At 35.1% G+C, this 12,400-nt stretch overlaps 1 protein-coding gene across 1 annotated transcript in view; it reads left to right on the plus strand.

Annotated features, from left to right (window-relative positions):
• Nucleotides 1–8,652, plus strand: part of LOC149559908 (uncharacterized) — a 154,512-nt gene extending 145,860 nt beyond the window's left edge. Inside the window, exon 4 of the mRNA XM_089827513.1 lies at nt 8,515–8,652. Coding sequence (XP_089683639.1) covers nt 8,515–8,652 — 138 coding nt within the window. The remainder of the gene's footprint in view (nt 1–8,514) is intronic.
• The last annotated feature ends 3,748 nt before the right edge of the window (nt 8,653–12,400 follow it).

The raw sequence follows: 12,400 nt of genomic DNA on the forward strand, positions 1-12,400 counted from the left end.
TATATTAGAAATTACCTATAAACCTATCATGCAATGCCACTCCTAGTCAACCATGGCACTTTTCCAATTTCCCTTTATTTTTTGTAAACCCTTATTGAAATTTATTTTCTGGCTCGGCTCCTCCACCTAATATAATTAATATCATTCTTCCCATTACTTATAGTGGCTTGTTTATAGAAAAACTAATGGATATTGCCACACCCCCTCCTCACAAGTTTAAGAGATCCTACTTCATCTTAGGTCATACAATTTATGTTTCTAATGAGATCATTGATGACATGGTAAATGATTTAGAGCTCACTCTTGTAGGATATTTTCCATTTTTTAAACCATTAGATCAATGTATTAAGAAATGGGTGGCTTTCACATCATCCTTAAAAGGTAGCATTAAAATAAATGCCCTAGTTAATGACTTGTTTGTGTTCTCATTTGTCTTCCATGAGGATCTCTCCAATGATCTTATGAATGGACCTTGGTCATTGGGTCTAAATTTGAGAAATATCCTTAACATCTAAAAGTGGAAACCTAAGCTAGATTTGGATCCAAAGGATATTGTTGATTTCTTTGGATCATTGCTGGCAATTGATAACGTCACCAAAACAAAATCCCACCTCTTATTGGCTATGATTTGTGTCAGTTTGACTATGAATTAAGTTCTTCCATCAAAGGTTACTATTGAATCCAATTTGATGACCTATGTCTAACCCCTGTATTATGAAAAGCCATATTTTTTGCATAAGATGCAAAAGATTGGGCATTTAGATGTGACCTGTGTGACCCAATAGGATAACCTTCGGGTTCCTTAAAAGATCCCAGATAAAAGGGTTGGGAATCTAGATCTATTTCCTATGAAATAGAAGTAGAATCCTTGTGGTGTTCCTTTAGTGGAAGGATGGATGGCTATATCCCAAGTCTTAGATTCCAAAGTTGACAAGGAGGCCCTTCCTTCCATAATGCTTGTAGTTGATCTAGCATTCAAGCCCAATCGCCCTTGAATTCTTATGATTAAAAAGAGGGTAGATAGTCCTTCAAATGGGGGAAGTGGTTATCTATTGAACCTAACTTAGAAAAAAATCCTTGACAAGTTAGTAGGGGCTTCCAGATTGATTCCCTAGATGTGTTGGGATGATCAACCCCTCATTTTAGATCAGTCTATCAAAGAAATACTGTGTATTTCAATAGTAATCCCTAGGCCAACTTCCTCTTTTGGTCATTTTAGTAGGGGTGTTGATCCCTCAAAAATGGCTACTAGTAAACTTGGTTCCCCTAGGCCAATATTGAGTTTAGAAGGCAATTATGATTCAGGATTCGATCGAAGAGATGGAATGGACAATGGTAAAAAAGAAAAATAATAAAATAGATTTTGGTAGACATAGAAAAGTGAGAAGACCCCCAAGGGTTTAAGGACAAATTACAGGAAAGAGGGGCTCTAGAAGATTCTAGAAGGTAGTGATGCTCCTCTAGGGTTTATATTTGGTTTCCTTATTGCTAGTTATGGTGCATTTGAAACTAGATTTGTTTCCCATGTGTTTTCTATGGTTGGAATATTTTCTTGGAATGTTAGAGGTTTGAACAATCACCTTAAGCAACATATGTTGAAGGTTTCTTTACTTGAATCAAAAATTGATATGGTTCTCATTCAAGAAACAAGGATGCACAAAAATAATTTGGACAAGGTGATGTCCAACATTTGGTTGAGTTCATCTTGGGTCTTATACGAGTCCAATGGTTCTTCTAGAGGGATACTAGTTGTATATAATTTGAGCAAAATAATAGCTATTGTTTACAATCTAATGAGAACTCTATTATTTTATAATATCATGCTTAACACCCATGCTTCAAACTCAATAGGACAAAGAAATAAATAGATGGAATTTACTTAAACATTTTAGGAGAAATAATTAGAAAATTAGATGGATGATAGCCAAAGATTTCAACTCTCCTCTCTATCCTTAAGAGAAATTGGGTGGATCTAAAGATTTCTCTCATAATATGGTGGACCTGGGATATTTCTTCCACTCTATTAGGCTGATGGATCTAGAGTTTAAAGGGGTGAAGTATACCTAGTCCAAAAAGAGATGAGAAAATTCTTATCTAGGTTAGATTGGATAGGTTTTTTCTTTCTTGTATATAGATTAATATTAATGAATTCACCTTAGAAGCCAAACCCTGAATGGGGTTGAACTATTGTGCTATCCTCATTCAATGGAGAGCAAGAAAAACAATCTTTGGCCCTTTAAAATTTGAAATTGTGTGGCAATCCAATGGAAAATTAAAAAAACTCAATAAATGATTGGTGGCAAACTATTCCTAAGTCTTCTCCTTTGATTAAGTTAAACTCTATGCTAGGAGTGATTAGACACAAGGTTAAGAATTGGAAAAAAGTGTCCTTTGGTACATATTTGATAAGAAAAAGGATTTAGAAGATAAACTGGTGGTTTCTCAAAAGAAAGTGGAAGATAATCTAAATGATCGAGACTCTCAAAAATTTGAAAGATCTTGTAGGGATCAATGAATCTCCATGTTTTCTCAAGAAGAAACAACTAGGAAACAAAAATGCAAGATTGAATGGCTTAAAGAAGGTGAAAAGAATACTAGATTCTTCCATCTTACTACTCTAAAACACAAGAGTATAAAACAAATTAGATCACTTAAAGTTACTAATGATATGGTTATTTTTGAGGAAGATGACATTAACACTAAAGCTATATACTCTTTTAATAAAAGAAGAGCTATTGATGATGGAGATGATGACCCTTATGACCTATTAGGGTGCACTCTGATGCTTTTCTCCCCAATGGACAATTCTTGTATGTCTTTTCATTCCAATTCTTTTGATCATATCAATCTTTGCTTGATACTATTTATAAAATTATAGCCAAGGTCTTCATGAACATAATGAAGCCAATCTCAGAGAAAATTATCTTAAAAATTTGAAAAGCCTTTGTTGGTGGGAGGAATATTATGGATTTCATCATTTCTACTCATGAGATATTACATTCTATGCATGCTAATGAAAAACATGCCAATGTTCTCAAGCTTGATAATTCTAAAGTATATCATAGGGTGAAATGGTCTTTTCTTGAAAAAGTGCAAACTAAATTTTGTTTTATTGGAAAATCCCTCAAGATGAATATAAATTGTATTACCTCTACATATTATGCTATTCTTGTCAATGGAGCTCCCTTAGGGTTTTTTACTATGGGTGTTGGCCTCAATCAAGGAGACCCTCTCTCTCTCTCTCTCTCTCTCTCTCTCTCTCTCTCTCTCTATATATATATATATATATATATATATATATATATATATATTCATAATTGTGGCAGATGTACTAAGTAGGAACCTAAATAGAATCAACATCTCTAACTGTATTCATGATGTCAAGGCCCTCTATTCATAAGTAGTTCATGGATGATACTATCATTTTTGAAGAAGCTATCTCATCTAAAGAAAATTATTGGAAGTCCCTATTAGATAACTATTAAAATTTATTTGGTCAATATATCAACATTCATTAGAGTAAAATTTTCCTTTTCAATACCCCACAAGACATTCAAAGAAATATTTTTGCTATGCTAGAATGTCAAATCCAACATTTGCAAGATATGTATCTGGTGCAACCTTCTAAATAGAGATACGTAATCTCCTATACTAGAATAGTGTCATTGAAAAAATAAAAAAGAAACTAGTAGGATTGAAAGGAAAACTATTAATTTTGGGGGGTAATATTTTTTTCCTTAAAGATTGCCTCCAAAGTATCCTAGTGTACCTCATGTCCTTTTCCTTAATGCCTATGAATGTTCTAGATTCCCTAGAGAAAATTCAAAAAAAAAAAAAAAAATTTTAAAAAAAAATTTTAAAAAAAAAAAAAATATATATATATATATATATATGGTCTAGAGTGGAGGAAATGAGAAAGATGACCCTTGCCAGCTAGAACCAAGTGTATAAACCTAAGGTGAATGGGTATCTTGGTATTAGGAATTTTTAAGTATGAAAAAAGTTGTGGTCTCTAAATTGGACTAGTTAACCTTACAAGGAGAAAAATATTGGTCTAAAATATTTAGGGCCAAATATTTATCTTGTGATCCTTCCTATTTGTACCATATTATAATAATTCTAATGGAAGTTTTGTCCTCTAAAGGAACCTATTGAAAACCAAAGGCTTGATTAGAACAAAAAGTAGAATAAAAATATAAAATGGTAGAAGAAGATTATTATGGGAACAAATATGGGACGATGAGGTTCCCATCAAGGAGGTGGTAAGTAACCAAGGATTGATGGAGTAGTTGAGGGTGCATGTGGCTGAGAAGGTGTAAAACTACCTCGAATGAGGAAATGGTAATGCAAGAATGAAGGACTTAATTAGACTGTGGAAAGTCTAAAGAGATACCAAAATAATTAGGAATATTAATAAGGAAGCAATCATATATCTAATGGATATGCGACCTTGTCTTTTATCAATCCCAAGAAGATAAATCGATATAGAGTTATTGTTATCAAAATTTCACACATGCTGAATTTTTACTTCAAGTGATGTCGCAGAAAACATTGCAAAAGAAAGTATTCATTTTCTATTCATTTTTATCATTTTGCAATCAATTATGAAAGCATGCACAAAAGAGATACAAATGTTCATTGTATAGATCATCACTGATATGTACAATTGTCACTTTTACAATATGAAATGAATTAATGTGCTGAATGGAGAAAATCTCACACAAGCCATGAGGATAAATGATTAATTTTCTTTCATCAAGAAACACAATAACAGATAAATATATACATGAAAGAAATAGGAATAGGGATAACCAGTCATTGCCTGTTGCTTTGACTAGTTATGGTTTCTTTTCCTACTGCATTTGTCTAGCTCCGAGCTCCATGGTCCCCAGTAGCTGCAAGAAAAACATAAGGAAAATGATGTTAGATCCCGAGGGATCTAAGCAATGACTACCTACCTCTACGACTATATTTTCTATCTGTCAATGCATTCCGTCATGAAGGAAAACAAGTAGTGATATTGACATTTAATGTTAAAAAGAAATAAAACCATTAGTGAGTGTCACGAGCCCGTGCTCGAACCTCATAAGACATGCAACAGATAGAAAAGATGAACAGACTAACAAATTTGTATTATGAACTTATCTATGAACATGTGCAACAAGCAAACAGGGGTACCAAGGATGTTGTTTGCATCTTGTTTTAGCAAAAATGACAAGTACCTCAAGTATAAATTGTATTTTTGCAGCAAGTCAATTATGTTTTGAACATTGAAAACATCTATTCAAAATTTTACAAAAGAATAATGGAAACAACAAAGCTTGGCAATCAACAAGAAACATCAGGACATTTTGATAGTGGGGCAATGGAAATCACATGAGGTATTTCTTAGGCAATGTGATCCTCATAAAGTATGATACATCTGAATAAACAACTACAGCAGAGTTTAGCAACATGTGAAGTCATTAATCAGTTCAAGCTAGAGGACTTTGGCACATTAATTGCTGCATGGAAATTTTCACAAACAAATTTAACATAAAGAAGCTAAGCAAACAAATGATGCCATGTCTTCAACGTAAAATATAGGGGATAGGAGCTAGAACACCAATTTCTGTAACTGAAAAAGAATCTTCTCCTATAAATTCATTAACAGGATTAAATGAATTTGGGAATAAGAAGTGTGGATTCCAAATATCCATCTCATATTTTGAAGGTAGCGGGATACTCGCAAGATTGCTATCAAATAGAAGCTGATGCTACAGGAGAAACCCCATTTTGTTTTTGTCTTTGAATATGGAAACAAATATAACTTTTGGAATTGATCTTCTAGCACAACCTTTATAAAATGATGATGCTGAAACATACACCTATAGTAGCATGTGTGGAGCACACACAATATAGATTTAGTACTACCAATGGTGGCAACAACAGTAAAGGAAGCCAAATCACAGCAAGGGTTTCATACCAAAGCCACATATCTACAGCTTATGGCTCGATGACAACATTTAACCAGCAAAATCTTACAACAGCAAGCAATACAAAGAACCAGTCGCTTTAAAAAACCAGTAAAACCCTGCAAAAAGGCTAAGAAAATGAAAAAATATATTTTGCATCTGCATCTCCACATGGTGGTTGTTTCTCTTCCCTTTTTTTTTAAGTAACAAACTAGAAAAGCAAATATATTCTAAAGAAACAAGTGAAAAGGTGTAGTTCTAAAGAAGTTAATACAAAATCAGATGTCTAAATGCCTTTGCAAAAGCCAAGAAACCCCATTTGGGTTCTCAAATGCAGCCTGCAGGTGTATAACATTGAAAACATTCTCCCAAGCACTGGACAAACCTTCAATGCATCAGGTTTTCACGTTAAGAAGAGAAGAAAATTTCAAATACAAGTTACAAGAATCTTAGTGATAGTAAGAGATGATAATTTATCTATCTTTCATGGATTCGACAGAGTTAAGTTCTTACCTCCACATGCAAATAAAAGCTTTAATGGAGGCCAGGTCACCAATAGAAGAAATTTTCTTCCAAAGACAAGTCTATGGTGTCCCAAGCTCATAAAACGTAGTCCATACTCAGCCATAGAAATAAAAAAGAAGAAAGCGATTGCAGCCAAAGTGAGTGATGTCTACAACAGCGGCCGACCATACAGAATTAGTTACCAGCAACAGTATCTCATCCAAGGCTCCGATGTGAATGCCGAACCTACAAACTTTGTCAAGAAGCCCTCGTTTCTCCCTCACTCTTCATCTTCAGCTTCGAATGCCAAATGATAAAATGAAGGAATGATTAGGGTATTCTATCCATTCTGCCCCAAATTCCTTTCAATTAAGTTTTGAAGTCCGCTGGTATTCGGTGGGATCTCATTTCCCTTGAGAAATGTCTATGTTTATATTTGTTATGGGAGGAGGCTTTTTTTTTACATTGTTTTCATTTCCCAAAAGTTGCAAGTTTTGTTGCCTAAGTCTTTTCTTAACCGGGATCGACACCCTATTATATTTCTTTTGTAAAGTTTTTGTTTTGTTTAATTCTTTTAGAAGACTAAATATGCATTTCCTTCATTGGTTTCTTTTATAATATGATTTATTCTTTTTGCTATTTTAACAAGTATTAGCTATTTCATTGAAATATTAAGTAATTGATTCTTATTACTTAATGTTTTAATAATAATAATAAAAAAAATAAATAGTTTATACTTGTTAAAATAAGAAAGTGTAAATCATATTATAAAAGGTTATTAAATTATAAATATTAGATGCTTTATATTTTAATTTTAAAATATAAATCATTTAATAAATATCATTTAATATCATAATAGGAGATAAATATTTATTTTCCTTTTAAAAGGGTTGAGAGACATAGATTCTGCAGATCATTATGATTAAGTGTTGAGTCATGTATGATAAGACTTGAGGGCAGGAAATTATTTCTTTTGAAGGACTTTTGGAGTGTGGCAGGAGTTTTGGGGCTAAATTTATGAGGGGCAGTTGATGATATTATTAGACCATGCCTTTTGGTCTATTTTGGTACCTTTTTGAAGTCTTGTCAAGGACTCAAGTTGGCCTTTGGGGTTGAATCCAATCCAACATCTATGACTTTCTAAATGCAGTTGGGTATTTTTGTGTTAAGTATGAGTTGAAGACTCATTTTTTAGGGGGTTCTGATTTGGTGGATGGAGGTTTTGTGACTTTTTCTCTAAGCCCTAGACTTCATTTTACAAAGTTTGTAATTCATTTTTGGAGATTTAATATAGGTTACAGCAGTGTGATTATGCTCGGTGAAGTTATCAGTGAGCCCTTTTCCTTTTTACAATTTTTGTGTGCATTTTAAAATGATTGGATAGGTTAACTTGTGAATGTTTCATTTTTCCCTACTTTCTGTCTCATTTCAGCACCTTTGTGTAGAACAGTAAGTTTGTTTGGAGGTTATAACATGTGTTTTTGGGTGAAATTAGTCAAAGGAAAGTATTAGTTTGTCTTCCTTTTTGTAGTTTTAGTGAAAAACCTTATTATAAATCATTTGTGCAAGCCTTTATAGGAAGTTGTGCTTCATCTGTTCTTAATAAAGTTATATTATCCTCTCTGTCACATATGGGTTACATCTCCATATCCCTCTTTGGTGTATCACTTCCTTAGTTTAGACTTAAGGTTTAGGTTTTGGTTTTTAGTAATCTCTTCCCTTTCCCCCCAAGTTTTCTTTAAGTTTTAAGAGGTTATCACTGAGAGATTCAATAGGAGCTGGCCTAGAATTCGGAGGTTTCATCTCACTGTCTAGTCCCATACAATGGAGTGAATCCCATGTTAATTAAGGGTTACTGAACTTTTTTTTCTTTTTTTTTTTTTTAGTTCAGTAAAGGGTGCAAATCCTGAAACTTAACAGTTTTGGCATGCTCGGAGGGACTTGAATACTTTTTTCAACTGTGCTGGTATAGCTAAAAGCCTTTTTCAAGTAGCCAGTAGGAAATGATGAATTTATGAGTCAAACATGAAGTTTCAGTTCTTTTGAATATCTGCAGCTAGAAACTCCAAAAAGATGTGGAAGGAGTCTTTCTAGAATGAAGCCAGCACAGAGAAGGCAACTATCAGCCCCTGGTTTTTGCGTGTACAGCAGAACAGGGCAAAGGAAAGTCAGACGTTCAACAAGTCCATCATAAGGGCTTAATTATTCGACATATCTACTGATTCACCTACAAATTCAGCAAGTACTGGTTTTATACTAGAAGGTACAACAAATATGATCTTTCAGCAAAGTGTACCTGTGCAACAGCCAATACAATAGCCTCTACAACAACCTCCACCAATGGTGAGGCAATTTTCTTTTGTGCCTTTTAATCAAGGGAGTCCCTTGAATTTCACCCAACATCATGACATACCACTTGCAGGATTGAAGAGTCTGCCAGATTTTACTAGAGAAAACTAGACTATAGCTTATGAGCACATAAGGGATGTTGCTACTTTGTGCAATGTACATCATGTTACAGAGGAGGATGTGGCTACTAAGTTATTGGAAGCATCTCTAAAGGGGAAAGAATTACAGTGGTTCAGAAGCCTAATTGTTGGCTCCATAGGCTCATGGGATGCTTTAGGTGACGCTTTGATAAAGCATTTTGAGGATAAGTCCGACTTCTTGTCACTAGTAGAGTAGCTCACAACTATAAAACGGGTTCCACAAGAGCAAATGAAGGATTTTAACAACTGATTTCAAAGAACCTGGACTAGAATACCCATTACGATAAGACCTTTAGCTGATCATGCTTTTCTTTATTATTTGAGAAGCTTAAATAGCGATATATCAGTAATGATTCAATCTATGGGAGGTGTTTCGCTACCTCAAGCTTATGATATCACCATTAGAGCTGAAAATAGTCTTATCCAGGCTGGTAAAATAGCCCCTAGGCCTCTAATGCCCATTTTTCTAGACATTCACCCAAATATACCATTGACAATTCCAGCATTTAACCAATTACCTATTGTTCCCAGCCAAGAAATTTCCATGGCAGGCCCTTCAAGTACTACAGGCCCTTTACAAGAGTTGCAAGAGATAAAAAATAGTCAGCTCAAGATCAAAAACATGATGCAAACTTTTAGTAATGAGCTGGTCAATCTTAAAAAAAAATAGTTGTAGCCTAGACCACTTTACCAATAGCAGAATCCAATTGCAAACCTACCTTACCAGCAGCAAAATCAAGGTCAGGCCCAAGGAAATAGACAACCATTTCAAGGTAATGCAATGGGATATAGGAAAAATATCAATCAAAGGCCTTTTCAACCTTATAACTTGGCCCCTCTTAATGTCGCAAATCCAGTAAGAGACATAGTCCACATGCAAAATAACCTTGCAACAGATTTTGAGTGGTGTTACCCCTGTAGCGAACCGCATAATCAGGCTACATGCACAAATGGAGTTATAAACCAGGCATTAATGGTACAAAATACAGTGGCGGGACAACAAAATGCCACTTATGATGCACCTACTCCTGAAACCAGTTTCCTTAACTGGCAGAAAGATGAGTTTTGTGTAGTCAATAATGAATCACCAATATTAGCAAATACCCAGGCTAAGAAAAGAGCCCTTGAAATAGAGAAAACAACAAATAATGGTAGACTACCTAAGACTGTTGAGCCATCATCAAGTGCCACAAATGCAGTGGAAGACACTCACGTTCCTTTCGTCAAAGAGACCATTCACAGGCTAGCGAAACATGGTACTTTTAAAGCACATCAGAAATCCCACTTTTCTGTGCCATTCACTATCATGGAGAACATGAAGAATATGAACGTATCCATGTCAATGTGGGAGACTTCGGCCATCCTTGGTCAGGCGGATATCTTGCAAAAGGCTCTCTTAGATGAAGGAAATCCCACAAGGGTGGTGGATGAACCAGCAAGAGTGGTGTTAACAAGTGCTGATGAAAAGGAGGAGGACATCGATGAAATTGCCAAGAGATGAAATAGGGTAATCAAACTACCTCCTTTCTATCTTTCCTTGATTATTAGCGATAAACTAGTCCATAACTGTATTGTAGATAGTGGAGCTACAAGCTCAGTCATGCCAAAAAAGATAGCTGACCAGTTAGGTCTAAAATACCAACCCATTTAAAAGGGTGTTGTTCAGCTTGATAGGACACCCGTGTGTACTATAGGCATGATTAGATATGTGAGTATCACCCTTCATGCCTGTCCTAATTTTGCCATTCAGCAGGATATCTATGTTATAGATTTACCTCCATACTTTGCCATCTGTTTGTCTAGAGATTTCACAGCAAAGATTGGTGGTTAACTATCATCTGATTGGTACCACATGCTTTTTAGGACTAGATATGGCACAAAAGTGACGATCAAATAGGAGTTACTTGCAAAACACCACATAGAGCCTTATGTTCCTAGTCCTGTCAATGCGAACCTGCTTGTATTTGACCAAGGAGAATGTCATACAGTTGCTGAAAATTGTATGAAAACTAGTTTTACCATATGATGAATGCTGACTTAGGGACCTACATCATACATGAACAAAATGAAGTTATTCCCAATCTGGTCAAACCAGTGAATCAGTTGGGAGAATCCCAAGATCAGCTATGGAGCATATTTTTTGATGGTTCAAGAGGTAAACAAGGTGTTGGTGGAGGCATCATGCTAGTTTCACCTGACAATGATAGGTACTATGCCACTTTCAAATTCAATTTTTCTTGTACCAATAATACAACAGAGTATGAAGGGTTAATTTAGGGATTAGAATAGGCAAAAAAGCACGGTATTAAGTGTTTGAGGGTGTATGGTGATAGTGAACTAGTAGTAAATCAAATCAGATGTCTAAATGCTACAAAAAATGACATTTTAAAATCTTATAGACACCGTGTTTGGGATTTGCTTGAAACTTTTGATGCATTTAATATACTGGCTATTCCTAGAAAAGAAAACCAGCATGTCGATAGACTAGCAGCTGTAGGAGCTCAATATGACATTGTCAATAGTGTGTCTGCACATATTGATCAGCGCCATATCAAAATCATTACCAGGCCTTCAGTTCCTGATAATGATGTTAGTTGGCAAGTTTTTGACAGCGATGAACAAATTCTACAATTTTTGCTAGATGAAGACGTTTTTGTGAGTTCTAACTAGTAGAGATATAATGATCAGTATGGAAATCAGTTGATACAACTAAAAAACAACAAGTTTCCAAAGGGTTTAGTAAAGCTGGAAAGCATTTTTAATTCAAATGATCAGCTGAAACCTAGAAAAGCCAACTTGCTAGTCAAAGAAAACCAACATGCAGATCTAGAAATTGCACCAGGTAAATGCCTAAAATTTGGCAAAGTGAATTTAGTCGAAGAAAAGGAGGCTTTTCTTCATTTGTTCCAAGAATTTCATGATGTCTTCACTTGGCAATACAGTGACTTAAAAGGATTCGATCTGGGGCTTGCACAACATACAATAGAGCTGGAACCAATAGCTAAAATAGTTCGAAAAAAGCAAAGGTCGATCAATCCTAAGTTGGAACCTTTGATGCAGAAGGAGGTGTTCAGGTTGATTGAAAGTAAGATAATTTTTCCTATTAAACACACAAGCTGGGTTGCTAACTTGGTCCTGGTAAGAAAGAAAAATGGAGAGCTACGGCTGTGCATGGATTTCAGAGACTTGAATAGAGTCTCGCTGAAGGATAGACACCCACTTCCATCCATGGAGCAGATATTACAGTGTGTATCAGGGGCTGAAAGGTTTTCTTTGTTGGATGGGTACTCGGGTTATAATCAAATCCTGATGAAGGAGTAAGATTAGTTCAAGACAGTGTTTACAACAAAATGGGGAACAATGGCATACAAGAGAATGCCATTCGGATTGTCCAATGCTGGAGCAACCTTTTAGAAAGCCATGGAAATGGCATTTAGTAATCTGATTTATCAA

This window comes from Cupressus sempervirens, chromosome 4, assembly GCF_028749045.1.
Source record: "Cupressus sempervirens isolate cs-2001-9-10 chromosome 4, ASM2874904v1, whole genome shotgun sequence".
NCBI classification, from domain to species: domain Eukaryota; kingdom Viridiplantae; phylum Streptophyta; class Pinopsida; order Cupressales; family Cupressaceae; genus Cupressus; species Cupressus sempervirens.